This window comes from Myxine glutinosa, chromosome 10 (genome assembly GCF_964187855.1).
Source record: "Myxine glutinosa chromosome 10, kmMyxGlut1.1, whole genome shotgun sequence".
NCBI classification, from domain to species: domain Eukaryota; kingdom Metazoa; phylum Chordata; class Myxini; order Myxiniformes; family Myxinidae; genus Myxine; species Myxine glutinosa.
In genome coordinates, this window is record NC_136270.1 from 110,001,216 (window position 1) to 110,022,686 (window position 21,471).

At 42.3% G+C, this 21,471-nt stretch overlaps 1 protein-coding gene across 1 annotated transcript in view; it reads right to left on the bottom strand.

The window, feature by feature from the left end:
* The window catches only part of SDK2 (sidekick cell adhesion molecule 2), a 990,523-nt gene that overhangs the window by 640,273 nt on the left and 328,779 nt on the right, over positions 1 to 21,471 (bottom strand). Inside the window, exon 3 of the mRNA XM_068126284.2 lies at positions 16,445 to 16,551. Within this exon, the coding sequence (XP_067982385.2) occupies positions 16,445 to 16,551 (107 nt within the window). The remainder of the gene's footprint in view (positions 1 to 16,444; positions 16,552 to 21,471) is intronic.

Below are 21,471 nucleotides of genomic sequence, written 5' to 3' on the forward strand. Positions count from 1 at the left end.
AAATAAAATTGACACCCATCTGATCTGTAAATAATGGTTCCAACGCAAACAAATATGCATAATGCATGTGTGTGTGTGTTTTTGTGTATCAATCTTACAAGATTGTTGACACCGACAGTGTGCCTGTCTGGAAATGGATAGTTATATGTGGATGGGATTGGGATATGTGGATGGGATTGAATATCCAGAGAATCCGTAAAATAAAATAGAAATATAATTTGATTATGAACATTATCTCTTTTGTCAAGGGAAATGGAATATAAAAAAAATTTGATGTGCTGGGTTATGAGCAGCCATTAATTAATAGTAAAATTGTGAGTAATTTTGGGATTCCATTTTTGATAGAATGTATATGAGAATAACATCTATTTATGGATATGAGCTTCATAAAAGGAAATGAGGAAGTACAAAATCATCCAAATTTGGGAGAGGTCTTACACTGACTTCCCAGAATACTCTGCTCATGGATTTTATATATATAAACTTGAATTTTATCAGCATATAAATTGTGCTGTATGTATGGATGTGTTTTAGGCATAGATGATATGGGAAAAGAGGAAAGAAAATTTTGCTGGTTTGAACTATTGTGGGTTTTTCAGTTCTGGAGTTTAAACAAAGTCACTGGTTAACAGATGAGAAAGGATAGTAAATAAATTATTCTCTGCTGGGCAAATTAAGTACGATATTACTAAGACTTATGAGAGCTATTGTTCCGCCTTACAGCAGTGGAAAATTATTGGAAAAAATTAGATCCAACATAATGAATCTATAAAAGAATGTGATAGGGATAATATCCTCAATTTGTACTAATTATTTGATTGTGGGTAAAGGAATTAAGTCATCGTAGTGGATTGTTAACAGCAGCCTGAAAATGTCCTGAGAGTGTGCATCCATGTAATCAGAAATCCCAGATTTGTTTTTACAAACAACATTTTGGTAGAGGTCTTGTGTGGAACACTTCCTTGGTAGATAAAAACGGTACTGCATGCTGGCAGCCACTTTTGCGGCCAGTTAGGCCAAACAAATTGAGAGGAAATTGTAGTTAAATACGTAAGTTACACATGGCTATTTGTAAAAAAGGAAATTTGTTGAGATGGGAAACATTTTTTCGAAGGTTTATTAAGGTGTTATAATATGACATGTGGCAAGGCAAACTATTGGATGGGAAAATTAGATCTGGCTATAGAATAAATTTATTGACCCCTTTAAGTTAATCCTTCGAATCATTGTTTCACTGGCATTTTTGTTCAAATTGGAAATAGTTTGGTAGAGCTTTGGTTAAAACCTTTGGTTGCGGTATCTTGGAACGAATTGATAAACCATAGGAGATTGATAAGAATAGAAACAAATATGGACCCAAAATAGAAAGTTGGATTCATGCCTCTCATTGCAAGCAAGCACATGGGGCTAAGGTGGACGATCCCACAGAAAATGAGGCTGCACCTAGCAGCCCAGCAGAACATTCAGTGGTAGAAAAATGATAGTCATGATTTACAGTCATTTGAATTACATTTTAACACCCCTTGCATTGATAAACATTACATTTTCAACATGTGATATTCCTACTTGGAATAGTGACATTTATTTGCCTACATGACATACAATTACCTGCTGATATTAATACAGCATGAGTGAAAAAATGTATCACAACTACACTCATGACCAGGGGATTGAGTTCAACCCCGGGAGATAGGGGGATCAGGGTAAGACAAATAATCTGATTATGTTACATATTAAGGGATTTTCTTTATTTACCTTTTAGGAAGCTTGTTAGTTTGGTATATAATGTTAAATGTCATCGACATATAACTATGTCATAGATATGAATATATACAAGGAGTAGCAGACTTGTTTGTTGGTTTAGTAGTTATATTGGCAATTGTTTTAGTGGTGGCTTGCTTGAAAGCCTTAGTGACGGTGTGTTTGAATAAGGTAACCAACAACACGATGATAACACATGAAGTGACAAATGAGGAAAGAAATGTGGAACCAGAAAAGGAAGACTTTTATGGCGACATAAACAGTAGAATTAAGATAATGGCATAACGACAATGTTATGAGTTGTGTCAATTACAATATCAATGAACTCATATCACCACGAGTGACACACTGTTAGGAAAAAGAGGGAAAAGAAAAAGTGGAGAGGAATTATGGTAATAATACATTATGCTTAATTTGTTGGTTTGGGAAAATTGTTGTTGGGAATTAGGAATTCCCGTTTGTGATTGTAATCATATACAATGCTATTCTTAGTTTAGTAATAAAATACATACCTGATTGAATATTATTTGTGTGACGCATATAAATGAATATAACTTTTTGAGTTAAGGAAAAACAACAAATTGTTGAATGTGAAACTGTCGGAAGATATACATGATTATGCTGATTTCATGGTAAGATGTACCCTATCTGATTCAGTGTGTGCGGAAAGCAGATTCAGATATGACTGAGCATAAAGATAAGACGAGATCACATTTTGGAGGGATTGCTAACGGAATTGGGAAGAAGTTCGAGAAAGAAAATTTGTGGCTAAAAAAATGAAGTTAATCGTGGCATACACCCTCTTTCTCAAAGAATGATGAAGACATTCTCCCGTGTAACTTGGAGATGAATGCTTACCTTCACCAAGGAAATTTATGTGACCATTTGCCTGGATCACACTGCAACATATGAAAGAAAGGCGATCACTTACTCTTGTTCGAAGACTTCGAACATTCACCACATCAGAAGTTGCAGGACAACGACATTTTACCTGCAACCTCTGTGAAATGCGGGGACATATGTTATTACTTCACCAACGTCCGGGGAACCAGCATGGAGCTGCAAAAACGGCTGTGCCCTTGTCACAACAGCTGTGCACGATTCTGCTGGTTGCTCCTGGTAAGGACCATGAATGACCTGAACACCATGGTCCCAACATCAGTGTGGATGCATCCGGCATCCCTGTTCCACATCTTGCTGGCCAATCATGGTTCACAGCAAAAAGTGGCAAGAATGCTACATGGAGAGAAGGGTCAGTCTATGACTCCGCAGTGTTACCACAACAGCGAAATCCTACACGAAGTAGTGCAGGAGCTATGAAGATATTAGGAGAAAATGCTTCATACCTGGATTCAAACACAAGTGATCAGCCCTTCCTTTCAAACAAAGTCAACATTTGTGTGGAGGCAAACGTTTTTTGCCAGATGGTGCAGATGCTGTACAAAACTTGAAAATGAAGTGAAATTGTTGTATCTTGGTGATGGTGAAGTGTTGTTTTGAAAATATATTTGTGATGCAAATGCAATAGATTGAACGATATGGAAGAAGTCAATGACCAACGAAATGTTTTGTGATTCTTGCAGGATGACGGTGTATGCCTAAGGGAATTTGATTACCAAAGTGATTGATTATTTACTTATACTTGTAATGATGTTTACTAGTAGTGATTGATTGTTTACTTATATTGATGTTTAGATTAATGGTTAATATAAACAAAAACAAAAAGATGAGGGAATTGTGGAAGTGTAACTCAGTGTAACATATTGATTGGCCCTGGTAACTTATTAATTAACCTGGTAACAAAGCAGATACATTTTATGTGTATGAACAATGTAATCTCTTGAAACACCTGGTCAAGGCCCCAGGCTAGAGCACCCCCCCCCCCCTGCTGTGATTTCCATTTACACAGCAGGAGGGGAGCGAGCTGATGCCAGGACTCGGTGCGATGCATGACCTCGGGACATTAGCGGAGAGGAGATTAAGTCCAGTTTGGCGATATAACGAGAGCAAACGTTGAGTAAAGTACACTTGTCCTCAGAAGCCCTGCCCGACGGAACGATGGAATGAACGAGTACTTGCTACGTGAAGCGCTGACCGAACGGGAGTGTCGGATGGAGAGAAGGACCAGCGAAAAGAGTTAACCTGATCCATTATATTATGCGGTATCATTTTGGTAATTGGATGAAGTGAATACAGTTTAATAAACGAGACCTTTTGTAACCTGTGTCCGGTCTTTGGAGTCCTGTGAGTCCCCCAGTAAATTCCCTGACAGTTGCTTGCCGCGAACGGAACACCCATACGCACATTCGGGAAGCGCTGCCTCTCCCTGCGGTTCGGAAGGCAACGCTTCGCGTGGACGTTCGTAACCGCTAGTGTCCCCATGGCACTGCTCGGTGCGGACTTCCTCTGTGCACACGGGTTGTTGGTAGATGTGAAGAACAGACGTCTCGTCCAGGCTGAAACGTTCAGCTCGCTTGCTTGCGCGCTGAGCAGCTCGTTGAGCGGGTGGACCCCCGGCACCGCCCAGGCCCGCCGCCCCCCGGTCCTGCACCCATCCCGGGTGCAGCCGGAGGCATCCCAGCTGGCATCCCTGCACCCTGGACGCCGCCGGTCGCTAGAGGGCGCTTCGGCCGGGTCATCCGTTTGCCCCACAAACTGGCCCTCCGGGTGCGCGGGAATTCTGGGGGGGCGCGTGTGGCGGACACGAAAGCTCACTGGCGTGAGGGCATCATTCCGCGCACCAAGTGTGCGGCAGCCACGCCCGAGGGGTAGGCGTGGCCGTGGGATATACACCGGGCGTGCAGCCCGGAGCGCTCCAGTGCTACAGTTGAGCTCTTATAATAAAGACTCTTGAACTTACCGCGTTGTCCGCTTCCTCCTTGTTATACAAGTAAGCGCGCGTAGCACCGCGCTTCACAATAGTCAAATGACCGAAAAATCCAATTAAGTGAGCAAGTGGTGAGAAAAGCAGCTGTACGTTGCAAATGACACCACAACTTAACGTTTTCCAACATGGAAAAAACAAATAAAACATCGAAAAAAAATCCGGATCTATTGCAGTCTAGCCTAAATCAACATAATATACTGCAAAAATAATGTCTGGAAATGTAAAATTAAGGCAAAAACGATTGAGATGGAATTCCTGCCATCATATGCTCTGCCACTGGGAGCGGCGCTGCAGCTACACAGCACACATGTACATTGGCAATTTGTCTTGACCCCAAACCCTCTTCCATGCCCTTTGACATCCCCGTGTGGGAGGGAAAACAAAGTACGGGCATGCGTCGCTTTACGTCCGTCCGAACAACGTCCGATCGCATATACGTCCGTGGCCCATAAAAATAATAACAAAATAATGGGGATAAAAAACACTGTTCAGACAATGGGACGTAGCGACTGTAAGTGGTCTTAGAGCGGGCGCGCTCATGCGTGCATCACGTTCTTAAACAAAATAGATTGTGCTGCCAGGCGTATGATGATACAGTACAGTAACTATACTGTATATCCGTAATATGTTTTGCTAGATATAAGAAATGCCGATGTTACTAATTTCTGTTTTTTGGCTATTGTAGTGTACAGTACAGTACTTTTAATTTGATTTTCTTCCTTACGAAATAAAAAGTTTACAAACTGTATAAGTGTCGTCGGCAGCGCCGCATCATCATCAACATCCAGTCTCGATTACCCCCGCGTATCATGAGTTAATCATGGGTCCCAAACGCAACGCAACCAGCCCTAGTGGTAGCAGCAGCAAGAAACAACACAAGAGCATTGATTTGGAGGAGAAGCAGAAAATAACAAGCATTCTGAGTATTGCGCTGCAATACATGTCCCCTACCAAAGTTCAAAGTGCCATAACTTTGTCAAAAATGATCGAATATGCAAATTTATGCACGGTTGATGCTGGTTTTCAAACTTGATCTGAGGTATGCTGAGACACATGTGTGTCACACCTCGCCTCGTTGATAAGCCCGCAAGGTCGCTCCGTGGAGCAGCCTGCACGTATTGCACTGTGTGAATTATATAAATTATTACCAACTCACGGTCTGAGGTACTAGTGATTCAAGAGATATCCATTTTTTTTTTTTTTCGTTTAATTAACGATGTTGCCAAACCACGTGCCCTATCGCAAATTCCAAAAGGACATTTTAGTAGACTGACATGCTGAACAGATCTGTGAAGTTTCCCCTCGATTGGATCAAAAATGAGGGAGGAGCTCGGTTTTAAAGGTTCATGCTTAAAAACGTCATAACTCTGAAACCATGTGACACATGACGTCATGCTCGCTGACTTTTTTGTTCGTCATGGGTATGCGATTCTGCCTGCAAAGGTTGGCCTCAATCTGTTCAGCTGTTGCAGAGAAAAAGGGGTTTTTATGTTTTCACGAAAAACAATACGGCGGCCGAACCACGTGACCTGTGACGTCATAATTACCATTAAAATATTCTACAGATCGAGTCCCTCATATGGTGAAAATTTGATCTCAATCGGTCCAATTATTGCAGAAAAATCTTTTTTAAAGGAAATTAAAACTTAAAATGGCACTGAGTTAAGGATCATCAGAAGTATCAGAATTCCCAAAGTTCAAAGTGCCATAACTTTGTCAAAAATCATCGAAACGTCGTGAAGTTCGAACTTGATCTGTAACTTATCATGAGGAAACCATGTGCCAAGTTTGAAATCATTAACATTAAGCGTTTAGAAAAAAAGTCCGGAAAACTGTTCTGTGCATGACGGACTGACGGACAGACGGACGGACAGACTGACAGACTGGCGGACTCACGGACTGACAGACTGACAGACTGGCGGACTGACGGACTGACGGACGGACAGACGGCGTGCAAACCTATAGTCCCCTCCGGTGTACACCGGTAGTGGACTAACAAGCATTCTGAGTATTGCGCTGCAATACATGTCCCCTACCGGCAGTCTGTCATCCGGAAAACTGTTGGGGAAATTCCCAAAGTTCAAAGTGCCATAACTTTGTCAAAAATGATCGAAACGTCGTGAAGTTCGAACTTGATCTGCAACTTATCATGAGGAAACCATGTCCCAAGTTTGAAATCATTAGCATTAAGAGTTGAGAAAAAAAGTCCGGAAAACTGTTCTTTGCGTGACGGACTGACGGACTGACGGACTGACAGACGGAGGGAGGGACGGAGTGCAAACCTATAGTCCCCTCCGGTGTACACCGGTAGGGGACTAATAACACAGCGTGATGGCGGCAAATCTGTGAATGCTATCGCACATGATTTCAGCATGTCACACTCTATGATCACGACGATAATGAAAAACAAAGAGAAGCGGTAAAAGGATCGGCTTCAATGAAGGCAACAATATTGACAAAGTTTTGAGAGAGGCCGATATCGAATATGGAAAAGATGCTGATGACCTGGATTGAAAACCAGACTCAAAAGCGAGTCCCACTCAGAACGCTAACCATTACGGCCAAATCAAAAAGTTTGTTCGAGATGTTGAAGCAACAAGCAGGAGCCGACTATGACAAAGAGTTTTCCACAAGCTCTGGCTGTTGGGGTAGAGTGTGAGATGTCTCTGTCTATGATGTTTGACGTGCACCTTGACCCCACGGCCAAGGCACACCGTCTGTCAGGGCTGTCCCATTAACATACACATGCACCTCAACCCAAGGGCTGAAGCACATGGCCATTCAAAACACATGCATCCTGACCCTGAAGGGCCACAATGCATGGTCATACAAGAGGACCACACCTCCATCGGAGTGAGTCCACAGAAGCTCTGGCTGTTGGGGTAGAGTGTGAGATGAGGAGCAAAGTGAAGGAAGTGATGGGGATATGTACAGGGTGGGTGGAAAGTCGCTCCCTATTTTAAAGTACTTATAATATATATACACAAAGAATTAAGTTAAGCACCCCTACACAACGAATTAAGGTAAGCACCCCCCTAATATATATTGTTTGTGTATATGTATACATTGGCATATATTCTAAGGTATGTGAGATCAAATAATGATTGGTATGACATTAGCAATTATCCATTGATGAAATTGAGTGATCAAAGTGAAAAAAAGTGATTGGTTGAGTCAGTGATCCGATCACGTGGGTCCTACACACGTTATTGACGCAAAGATCGCTAGAGGTCTTCTCAGAACAATGACTGTACGTTAGAAAACATAAACGTCATCCACACTGTCCGTGATGGACCTATAGCTCCATACTTAAATTGAGGTGAAAATATGCCTAAAATTCCCAAAAAATTTCACCTTAAATTATTCAGAATAAAATATTGAAAACGGCATGATTGTTATGTTTTTATGTGACCATAATATCACTTCTCCAGAAAATATAGCAATATCATGGGTATATTACACTGTTTTGACGACAACAAACTTGTAATGTGCGAGGTTGTAAAAAAACGGGGGGGGTGCTTAACTTAATTCTTTGTGTATATATTAACCCTATCTAATTACAGATAATTCTATCTATCATAATTTATAAGTACTTTAAAATAGGGAGCGACTTTCCACCCACCCTGTATATATAGAGAGAGAGCATACAGGGCCATAAGGGGTGGGGGGAACTAAATGTCGCATTTGCGTACGTAATAAATGTATGTACGGCTCCTGCACGGCCGTTTCACGGTAAAACAATGTGATGTTCGGACAACGTCCAATTCGGTTAACGGCACGTTTCCAAGAACGTATCTGGGAAGTGAAGCGACGCATGACTGTATGGTGAGTCCCCGCTGTAAGTTGTCCGCTATACATAATTTCAGTTGAACCTTGTTGATCAATTACTACTAGTAAGGGAAACATATGAAAATCTGTTAACTAAATTGTTACCAAAACATTTCTTCACCAATATGTTTGTAAAGGTGTGTAATAACATGTGTTAAAATGTTGAAGGTCAACTCCCGTGGGAAACCCAGAAAAAAAGCTGTTGAATTCGGGTACCGAAAAATTATTTTCGAGAATTTTTTTTTTTTTTAATCGGCCCTTAAGTAACTTATGAGGGGTCAAATAAGGGTTTTTCATGATTCTGAGTTGATTGTTAACATTTATATTTCACCACAGACACTCCTTTGTGGAAAAATAATTTCTAAATAAATCTCATTTTCTACTTTGCAGGACATGGAGTCTAGCAATATGGATGAAGACGTTACTCCACCTGTGCTCAATTGCTTCATCTGTGCACGCTCAGATACACCAGCTGAAAGGCTCATACAGGCAACTCCAAAGGGATACTCAACTTTATTGAAACAAGCAGAAACTGTCGAAAATGTTACTGTTGTGGAACGTATGAAGGAGGCTCAAAAGGAAGGAAAACTGAGGTACCACCAGAAGTGTAAAAATGATCTGTACAACAACTTTGTTGCAACCACCAAGAAGTCAGCTCAAGCATCAAAGGCAGAGAAAGAGTCATCAAAGTTGAAGAGAAGACGCACTACTTGTGAGTTCAGTTCATCAACTGGCTGCAGTTCTAGAAGATCACAGTCAGTTGACCTCCTGTATAAGGATGTATGCATTCTTTGCAACCAACCAGCCCAGCTCTACAAAAATAATCCAGCACAAGCTTGAAAGAAATACAGAGTGCCAGATAATTTGACTGCAGATACACTGAAGGCAAGCTTGCTGAAGACAGCACAGAGTCGCGGGGATGACTGGGGCACTGAAGTCACTGGACGCCTGGAAGGGATCAACGACTTGGTAGCAGAAGAAACACTGTACCATTTGCGATGCAAACTTATGTTTGCGAGAGGTGACAGTTTGTCCAAGACTGATGAGGAAGGAAAAAGGAAGAGAGGACAGAGGAGTATTGATGAGGAGCGAGAGGCAGTTTTTATTGAATTCTGCGAATGGTTAGACTCAGAATTAGAGCATGGGGTAATGAACATGGACCAAGTCCATGAAAAGCCGCAGGAGTTTGATCAGTCACCAGAGAAGAGCCTTTCTTATTCAAAGCATTGGCTAAAGATAAAACTTCTAGAGAAATACGAAGACACCTTGTATTTCACAACACAGGAAAGAAGGGCAGATGTACTCTGTCTCAAAGATGGCACCGACAATATTCTGCGAGGGCATCATGCTAATCTTGACCATGGAGATGAGAAGACTCAGATCATAAAGACGGCACTCAAGTTCATATCCAATGATATTGCCTTGATTGATTTAGGTCCAAAGTCATACCCCACCACACACAGTATGACTGACATCGATAGTCAGCTGACACTTGTTCCTGCAAGCCTTCAGATGTTCTTGAGACCGATTGTCAAGACAGACGAAAGAGTTGCCGTTTGGGGGCAGAATTTTATTAAGGCCTGTCGACCTCGGTCTGGAGTATTGCCACACCAAATGGGGCTTGCCATACAACTTGATCATAGATTTGGGTCAAAATGGATGCTCAACAAGTTACACCGGCTGGGATACACTGAGTCTTACACGGAGACACAAAACTACAAATACTGCTTCCTTAATAGTAGGAGTGGAGATGATGTTCCAGATACTTCTGGCACTCTTGACACCATTGTGGAGGAAACCGATGAACAGATCAATGATGAGGTTGCGGTTGATACTGCGCTTGAGGATCAATCAGTGATGACAGCCAAAGTGCCAGCCAGTGAAAGTGAATTGTCAAGTAATGATCAGGTGGTCTTTATGGAGGTTGGGGAAACAAACAATGCAGTCACTCAGTTTGTTGGAGACAATATAGATTTAAACATTGTCTCTATTCACGGAAACACTCCCTTTCACTCAATGGGTTGGATCGAAGTCACCTCTCCGGCACCACCTTTGCCAGATCCACAGACAACAGCAGCTTTCCCCTGGGTGAAGTTGAAGGCACTCGACAAAGCTAAGATCCTGAGAGGAACTGAAGTAAAGATTATTCCATTTACGAACAGGAAACAGATAGGAACGAACGCGATCATGTTTCTCCCCCTCGCTGAGCTTTCCTCCTCCCTGGCTCATGATCAGCCACTCCTCACTCCAGGTGACACACTCTGGGCAGCGGCAGGAGTGATCAAACCAGAGACTCTACCTCCAACAGAGGGTGCAGCTGCACAACATTCACTCCGTGCCTACTTGCAGACCCGGGACTGGATCCTTCTACAGAGCATGTCTCTGAACCCCAGTGACTATGGATGGACAATAGGTGTGCATGGGTATGAGCCAGTTCCAACACTGGACCCCACGGCTCCTGAGGAGCTATTGCAGTTCACGAGCTGTAATTGTCATGGAGATTGCAGCAACCGGCGATGCAGCTGCAAGAAGAATGGGGTCACGTGCATCTCGGCCTGTGGAGTCTGTAACGGCATTACATGCAGAAACTGCAGTCATGATGTTGTTGAGTCTGAAGAAGACATAGACAATAACTGTTGAAACTTCTGACATTGTGAATGAGAAATAACTCTTGAGTATTATATATGTATGTGAAATAAAAGCTACTTTGTGTGTAAATGTAAAAGTGAAAATATAAATGTTAACAATCAACTCAGAATCATGAAAAACCCTTATTTGACCCCTCATAAGTTACTTAAGGGCCGATTAAAAAAAATAAAAATTCTCGAAAATAATTTTTCGGTACCCGAATTCAACAGCTTTTTTTCTGGGTTTCCCACGGGAGTTGAACTTCAACATTTTAACACATGTTATTACACACCTTTACAAACATATTGGTGAAGAAATTTTTTGGTAACAATTTAGTTAACAGATTTGTGAAATATCTCATTAAATGCCCTTACTATACACCAATATTGGTTGTTGTTGTTTTACTGTTTAGGATGTGACATCAACTGATGCTGTCCCACACATGCTCGGTTGTGCCTTGATCGCTCACATGTTCTTCCTCTTCGCTCTCTCATTTCCTTGGACTCGGTGTGTTTTGCGTGAGCTCCCAATAAATTTGAGCTGTTCACAGAAACGGCGTGGTGTGTGATCCGATGGATTGGGAACACGATAAGATCAATCTCAGCTAACTAGCGCAATATTTTATGCGACATAACCAACAATATACGTTGTTTCATTAGATGTCACATTTTTCAGGAGCGCATCTATGACAGTGAGGACTTACTGCAGCAACAAGCTTTATCTTATGAGTTACTAGCAGGAGTACCCGGCGTTGAGAAGGAGAAAACATTTACCCATGCAAAGAGTGCTTTAACCTCAGTGTTGCCCAAGTAAAAAAAGAAACTTGTAATGCCCTCTAACCTCAGCGTTGCCAAGGTAAAAAAAAAGGAAATTTAAATTGTAATACCCTCTGCCACAATCACTAGGTGGCGCTACACGGTACACATTTACATAGAGAACTTACACCCCTCTTCCGGTCGCCCACACCCCCGCATGAGGCCGCGGCCACATAGCCGATGTTACTCCACCCCCCCCCCCCCCCCCCCAGCCAAAGTTGTATTTGTATTTGTACCCTGAGTAAAGTATATAAGTGTTTATAGCTGGAGTACCCGGCGTTGCTCAAGAGAAAAATAAACATTAACATTTTTGAAATGAGAGAAAATATAATGGAAAAGCAATTACATCCAAATCAGAATCCACCACTAATGTCAAATCATAATTTCACGTTTTTGTTGAATATATGCTGGTGAATGGTGCCGTTCATCACCGATTAGGAAGAGTTAAGTGTAATGCCGATTAGGAAGAAGAAGAAGCCTTACTAACAACTTCATACACTTCCGGAATTGTTTGATTTATTTGTGTTCAAATGTCTGGTGATTGTTTTGTATTTATTTATGCGAATGTGTACTTGTATATAAATGTCATTAATCAACAAGGCTTTGGCGTTATAGAGCGATTTTTTTTTTAATCCAAAAAAACCAACGTTTTTTTTTTCAATTATTATTCTTTTTATTTTATTTTTTTTTCTTGCCTAAAACACTCCCAGGCACTCACTGATGAACCTCTGAAAGTATGACAAAGATTCATTTAGCCATCTCTGAGAAAAATGACATCACACACACACACATACAGACAGACGGACCGACCAACAGCTCTCTTATACAGTGCATTCAGAAAGTATTCAGACCCCTTCACTTTTTTCACACTTTGTTATGTTTTTATTTTTCACCTCAACACGCAAATCCATTGACGGCAATGGCGGGGAAACCCTGCTCGGGGGGGGGGGGGGGGGGGGGGGAGAACCCCTTGGGGAGGGGGGCAAATGAATGCACTGCAACCTTCATTTTGTAACCCTTAGTCATCCTGTCAAGTTTGGTTGAGATTGGATACGTAACGACGGAATGTATTGGGGTCAAATATTCATCAGACAGACAGAAATAGCGTATTTTAGTATGATGATACAGTGTACCCCTCCCTCATCCCCCCGCCCTCCCCCTTCCACAGATCTACCGACGTCCCTGTTCTCTTCTGTTGTTGTGCGTGTGTGCTTCCCTCTCTCTCCCCATCTTGTCTCCCGCCCCCTTCATTGCATGTTTTATGTGTCTGTGCATGTTTTCATGTTCAATGCGTTAGCTCTTACGCGAGCCTCGATTCTGTATACAAAAAAGAGAGCAGCTCAGGGGTTCAGAATGGGTAGGGGAATGACAGATATAATGTTTACACTGAGACAGATTGTGAAGAAGAGGATGGAGGTGCAAAGTGAAATGGCATTGGGATTTATGGATGTGGAGAAGGCCTAAGACACTGTCCTGAGAGAGATGGTGATGGCAACACTGATATGGATGGGAGTGCCAGAAGCAGAAGTTAGGTTGGTGGAAGGGATGTACAAGGGAATGAAAGGAAGAGTTTGGTTGTTCCTGGGATGTCTGCGGATTTCAATGTGAACATCGGTTTGAGGTAAGGAAGTGCTCTCACCCCACTCCTGTTTATCATGGCGATGGAGCTGGTAAGCAGGAAGGCAAACATGAAAGATATTCTGGGGAGGATATTGCATGCGGACGATCTGGCTGTTGTGGTGGAGAATGGGTGGGAGATGCAGGAAGTACCGGGGGAGTGGAAGGAGGCATTTGAGAAACATGGGCTGAAAATGAGCATGGAGTGATGAGGGTGATGAGGGTTGGGCAGCAGAGAAAAGAAATGAATATCAGGTTAGAGGGGAAGGAGATCAGACAAGGAAATAGGTTTGAGTATCTTGGTGCATCATTGACCAAGGATTACACAAGCACATCATCATATGATCCAATTGCAGCAGGGGAAGAGCAGGAGACATTTGCGTGGAAGTTTGCCATCATGACCAGAAGGGAGATTTGCCATTGGGAGAAATCCAGGTGGGAAAGGTTATATATCGAGTCAAGTCCCATGGAGTCACTGTATAAGCCCTTTGCTGAAGTGTCATGGCCTGTGAGGGAGATACCAACACCCAGCAAATTGGCATGGTGGAAATTGAAATTACTGCATATGAGGAAGAGAGAGTTGGGATGAGTGGTTACAATTTGGTCCACGGGTTTGCATGAATTTCACGGTGATGTTTGCATCTCAAGACAGGTGTTATTCGCATGAACTCTTCTTGCGAAAAGGATTGCTCTTCATGAACAAAATCCAACATGTGAGAACTCACATTCACACCAAAGTGTACTTTGTTGAACTTCCAACTCTGTTTTTCAAACTCATCTTGACTCCATTGTAATCGCAAAATTCGCAATCGTTGTTCTGCCTAAAGTACTCCATACCATGTACCGTGACTGACCAAATCAATTAGATAATGATTTTAATAGTGAGAAGTATAATCTTTGGTCATCAAAACATCAGGGTATGGATTCGACAAAATACCCCGTTGTATTTGCAGGCATTTCATCCATGAGCAATTTGTGCAGTTATGATACCTTTGGATAAGCTCTGGTGTCATTCCAAGGCATCTCTGGAACACCATTCACGGAATTGGGTTTAGATGATTGGTATTGTCAAAGAAGTTCGAGTCATGCAGTTTCAAGGACACCCACCGTAATTTTCTTCGTGAAAAATCAACGAGATCATCGTTTTCCCATGATTGCTGTCTATTATATTGCCTTCAAGTCTCGAACGCTATATATCGTGATGTCGTGGAACATATGGTGTATCACGTGATCGATTTTTTAAAATACACCATCATGTGGCAGATCCTTCCACTCCAATGTTATCCTTTAATCTCGATCCTCGGCTCAACACAAGTTGTTGCCCAATGGTTTCCTTTCTTGCATTTTTTTTATCACCTCCGCCACCGAAGGTGGATGGACATTATGTTATCACCAGTGTCTGTTTGTCTGTCTGTTTGTGAACAGGATATCTCAAAAAGTTGTGGACGGATTCGGATGAAATTTGACGGAGAGGTAGTGTATGTGACAAGTATGAAATTATTAGATTTTGGTGAAGATCCGGATTCGGATCCGTAGAATTCTTTGTGATTATTCACCATTGAGTGATAGGGCAAAAACCGACATATAGCAGAATATCTCCAAAAGTTTTGGATGGATTTGGACGAAACTTGGTGGAGAGGTTGGGTATGTGACAAGGAAGACTTTTTTTTTACATATATACAGAATCGAGGCTCGTGTAAGAGCTAACACATTGAACATGAAAACATGCACAGACACATAAAACATACAATGAAGGGAGCGGGAGACAAGAAGGGGAGAGAGGGAAGCACAAAGCACAACAACAGTAGAAAACAGGGACGTCGGTAGATCTGTGGAAGGGGCAGGGCTGGTGGAGGAGGGAGGGAGGGGTACACAGTATAAAGCAAATGAACACTACCAGGAATTTCAGGAAAGAAGTTGGGGATTTAAAGAGGCGGATTTGGAGTGTTTTAACGGGGGTAGAAAAGATCAAGGCTTTGGATGGGGGAAGATAAGAGAGGGTGGTGAACAGCTGTTTTAAATACCTGGTGGACTGGGACTTGATTCAATTTTGGTGTAGATTTGAATATGGATTTGGATACGAGATTTATTTAATTTTCTTAAGTGATTCTTCACCAATGAGAGATCGGGTGAAAAGTGATATATAACATATTTTAAAAAGTTGTGGCTGAGTTATGACTAAACTTGGTGGACGAGTTGGTTTGGTGACAAGAACAAGCGGATTATATTTTTTCAGGTCCGAATCCAGATCCGGCCTATCCGTGGATACAAAACATAAACTGTTCAGCCTGGCGGAGGTATGCGCGCTACCGAGTGCAGTTCTAGTTTTTCATGTTTTTGGGGTCAGGAAGTGTATAATTTATACACGATTTGTACAATTATATTGCTAGAGCCATTGGCCATGCTAATATCGAAGGGAATCTATCCCTTGATGGGTTTTGACATCTTTTGAAAATAAGGTTTTCATCAAAGATTCAGAAGTTATTTTTCAATGTGCATGTTTTGCTTTAAGATCTGTAATAGTGCCCTGTGATCAAACTCGACCTCGACCCAAAACTCCGACAAGCCGCAAGGTCGTGCAGAATCAAACCTGAGAGTAGGATTTACCGTGCCCGGCTGGGGCGAGCCTTTACGTGCACTGTTTGTTTCCTTCAACTGCACCGAGGCTCAGCAATAACTCCCTCATTAAATAGTTTCCCCTTCACGCAGGAAAGGGCAGCCCGTTTACTGCACATCATGAAACCGTCACTTCACATGCAGGACCAATTTACCCACACAACTTCTGAGGGCACATTTGTTAATGCGACAGCTCAGCACCCTATTTCCCACCACTCTTGGAATAACCGAGCTGTAGGGAAGTCAAGAATTGCCAGGCCAGTGCAATGATGCATTCAGCATCTGTACTCACAGGCGACCAGGACTTCGGTGCGGCGTTGGAGAAGGGTGCCCAACCGGTTCCTCACCACGCACTGGTACGAGCCAGCATCTGACCGATGCAGAGATGGAATGAAATACCTGCGCACACGTGCAAAGCATCATCGTTGAGGTGAGTCACGTGCTGCCTACGTTAACACGCCAGATGTCCACACCTTAAAAGAGAAATCAATGCAGGTTATCACCACCGTCCGACTGAAGCTCCGCAAATGCAACTTACACTGGAGACCCAAATCATCGACGGATGTGACAGTTCACATTCAACAAGCTGTGCGCTTGATAACAAACGAGGGCCCGATGGCATATAGCATCGAGTCTGTTTGCCCTAAGAAACAAACAAACAATCTTCAACCTGCCATCTGCTTACATTTGCGAAGCGATGAAATAAAAGCACTCCGCGTCGTCTTAAGAGGTCCGCTGTTCATTGACGAAATTGACGAGCCGGTTTAATAAGCAACCCTGCTGTCATGAGGAAGAGCGGCTGGCTCAATACATCTGCTTTTTGACATTTTCCCGTGGAGGAAGGCACTGCGGACGCTGCATCCAGGGCCTTATAAATAACAGGGCACCCTGGAATTGTCTTCTGCGACGCAGACTTTGGGGAGTGCATTTTGAAAGCGTCCTTGTCAATTCGGACCCACAATCAGGCAATGGTAGCGCAGTTTGTGTCTACAACCTCGTCTGGCCTGGCTCTCGAATGACAGAGTAGCAAATCTGTCTGACGAATTGCAACAGCTACAAAGGTCCATCAGCCAAAGAGAGCAATCAATTGTTTATGAAACAAAATAACTGCCGCCATTGCTAAGCAAAATGCAAAGGCTTATAATAAATATTTTGCTGGTGATTCTTGTTTTTTTTTGTTTTCTTTTGGGCTCCATCTAATTTTTGAAGGAGGCCATTTGACCAATCAACGCCTGTGCTATTTTTTTTTTACCAACTTATGGTTGTTTGTTTGTTCTCTATCCTTTTCAAATGCTGAGTTGTTATTTTTTGAAAAGAAAATAGTATGTCAATTATTTTAATAATGAATTATTTATCTTTTATTTAATTTCATTTCATTTATTTATTTAATTTTTTGGAATTAATTGTTTATTTAATGTTTTTATTTAATTTAATTTAATTTTATTGAATTTTATCTATTATTTTATCATTTTTTAAATTTTTTGAATTAATTTTTTATAATAGAATGAATAATTAGGCACAAATCTATTCTTGATTCTTTGGTACGACTCGCCCAAGGTTCAAAGCGCCGACCTCCCAGACTCAGAGAGGACGCTCTAACAATTACACCATGGAGGCTGGTAAAATATTCTCATATTCCTTCTGCAAAATAATTTGAGGCTCATGCAAAAGTAAGGAGACATAGGTGTGGAATGACAGTGGGGTGTTGGACAACATTTGGACACAGCAAGGGAGTGAACAAACAGGAAAAGAGGAGCGAGAGAGGCAGTGAGGAAACACAAAGTGTCAATTAAGAGGACTTGCTTTGGAAAGGTTAATGAGTTTTAAAAAAAGGATTGTGGGTAAGGATAGTGGATGAGAAGACATGATGTGGTAGTGCACTGCCACCTTGTAACCCTGGAGGGAAGAATGGGATAGACAGGACTCTGGAGGGCAGTTCCCCAGGTGGGATAATCAACGAATAAAAGAGTTGAGATGGACAGAGTCTGAATTTGAGAGTTTAACAAGGAGCAATAAGTGGAAGAACGCATGCATCCTTCAGCTGCCGAGAAGGATTGAAAGACTGAGATAGTTGAGAGATTTATATTAGTTTTGCCAAAATGGTGTCATTTATTATGACCTCATCAATTATTAGGTACTCAATATTATGCCATCAACCAATCATCATACCGTCCCAATCTAAGTACACATGAGCAATGGTTGAGACACACTAGCACAATGAGAAGCAGCTGTGACTATACACTTCTCAAAATCTGACATTCTGTCAATATGACGGATGGGGTCCGCTAAGTATATTTATCACGTCTCTATTTCAGCACAGACCACCTCTGATGCCACCACAACTGGGTGCCTTGAGAACACCTGGTATGCCAAACAATTCACATATTTTACCCACACAAGCGATTTCCTGCATCGGAATTGCCCTCTAAACCAGTATTGCTTATATCAGAATTAGATGACACAGCAAGCAGGTGACTTAAACTCCAAGCCCTGAGGCCGCGTTCCGCAAAGCAATGCTGGATATTGCTTTCATCAAAGATGCCTTATATTTTTTCAGCGTTTAACTTTACCTTTGAATGACAGGACATATAAAGTTATCTACAATGCGCCCATAATTCTTTTCAAGCTGGCAACTGTTCTTGCCTCAAGAATGTTTTTGTAATGAGCATGTCAAGTGAAACAGCATGTGTTTCCATTGTAGCCTCAATAGGATCACTGTTTTGGATGTCATTGCAATATTCGCCAACCTCATAAATCCAATAAAGGACACACTAGAATCAGCCTTAACAACATTTGGGAAGAGCAAAATCAATATTTTCCATGAAAGGAAAACCAAAACCTTGATAGCTCATCTTCTTGGGCCAGGACAGCGCCGAGCCACCAACAAACAGTTTATCCCCAGATATAATTGAACCATCTTCAGCTGAAATTCAATTTCTGAACCTCATTTTGGCAGCGTGATTCCAACCATGCTCCGAGTGCCGGTGTCATCTGTCAATCCGAATACATAGCTGACTGCTCTCCATCGCGCTCGCTGTTCCCGGTTCTCCGACTCGCCAATCCGCCTCCTCATCCGTCGCCTCCTCTGCAGCTTGCATGGAGCTCTGTGCATTGACTTGTTGCACTTTGTCCGACACCATCACGATAACTCAAAGAGCAAACCGCGTGGATTACCAAGACTCCCGATCGAGAGGCCGATGACCTGTGACTTAGAAGATAATACATCTCGCCCTTCAGGGCCTTTTAGAGTACGCTTCCCCATGCTCAAGAAGAACTTCGTCGCCAAATTTGAAGCACCTGCCTTGTGTTCCGGAGACATTTGTTGCCAAACAACTGAATTTATTCACAGCAATGTGATTTACCAATACATATGGAAAGCAAGATGATGGGAAGCAGCCACTGCGAGCATACTTTCGCTGGTTTGGAGTGCTGATAGAACCAGATACACTGCCAAGGCCAAGTCGAGAAAAAAAAATTGTAGGATAACAAACATGCACCTGCTCAATCATAAAACTGCATTCTTTGGATGCCACTGCAAATTTGTCAGCTTGTAACACTGGCTGTTTACGAGTACCTTGTGAATAACACCTCCACGTGACTGAATAAATAAATGTTTGACACATCCTTCCTATATGCTCTGTGGTCAAACCAAGGCTCTTGCACAAACATGCTACACCAGGAAATGAAGAGAAAAGGCACGAGTAATGGATGAGGTAGAGATACTGGTTATTTCCTAGACTTGCTCTGGAGGTTGTATAGGGTTCGCTCACGCAGGATGGATGATGGGATTATTAGAAAGATGGTCGGACGTATAAAGCATCACTATGTTGCTGTATTATTGTCCACGCGCTTTATTTAATTAAATTATTGGTCATGGCATATTACCTCTGCCACCGAAGGTGGACGAAGGTTGTGTCTTCACCCCTGTCTTTCTGTCCGTGATCCGGATATCTCAAAAAGTAATTGTTGGATTCAGACAAAACTATAGATTGTGGCATTGATGCTTCACAGGCAGGGCGTCGTATCACCAAGTTTGTCGTCCCTCGGATAGGCGTTAAACCGGATGTCCTGCCTGCTAGCATTATTCGGTGGACGTCAAAGATGCCATGGTGCCTTTCGTGAATAGCAAGAAAGTTATCGCCGGCACCCTGAACAATTACACATTTCTGCCCAAACCACCTTCAGGCAGGCCTGGCCAGCCAGTTCGTGAAAGGCTTGGGGCAAAAACCTTCCCCTGAGCCGACCTCACAACAAGTTGAGAATAATTGTTGTTGTTAGAGTAGTACATAATAACAAATTATTTGGTGAGTTAACCGTATACGTTGTCAAGTCGGTTGCTTTCTGGATGGTTTTGATAGTTAGGTGAATGTGAATTTATTTTATCTCGATTTTCTTTTTGTTTTGAAAGGTTCATCTGTACACAAGACAAATAGAAAACATCAATTCAAAAAAAAAAAAATCTCACCTCCGCTATCAACTAAAAATGAGCATTTTGAAAGGATAATTGATCACCGTATTTATGCCACAAAATCGATAAACTTTCAAGCAAGACACTTGAATCATTCTCATGACAGCCGACTCGAATAAGTGAGCCTTTCAACAAAACTCTTCATAAAGTGTTAAAATGAGACAATTGTGTCTTCATTCAACTCATCATGGCAGGTGTTTCTTTAATCAGTTTCCTAATGATAGAAGGAAATGAATTTCCAAATCATCGAATTGTTTGTTGTTGTTGTTGTTGTTTTTTGATATACTAAGTCAGCATCCATGTAAGAGCGAACACATCGGACATATAGTAAAGGGAGGGGGAGAGAGGGGAAGCACAACAACAGGAGAGAACAGGGACATCGGGAGATCTGTGGAAGGGAGACGGCTGGGGCAGGATACATGGCATAAACAAGATGGACACTACAAAGACTTTCAGGAAAGAAAACAGGTAATTTGAAAGAGGTGGGTTTGTAGTGGATTAACAGGGGTAGAAATGATCATGGTTTTGGATGGGGGAAGTTAAGAGATGGTGGTGAACAGCTGCTTTGAAGACCTGAAGGGCAGAGTGGGATTTTGTTCCAGAGGCGGGAAAAAAGAGGAATGAAAGCGTGAAGGTGAGCAGAGTGTCTGGATTTTGGCAATTTAACCAGAAGAGGGTTGCTGGCAGATCTTGTGCGTCCTGCAGGAATATTTAGGGTACAGAACACACACAAAGCAGGGAATGCAAGGCCGGAGAGGAGTCGGTAGAAGATAGGAAGACCACCAACCTCCCTGCAGTGAGAGAGTGAAAGGCCCTCAGAATCAGCTTCATCACGGGAGATTCCAATGATT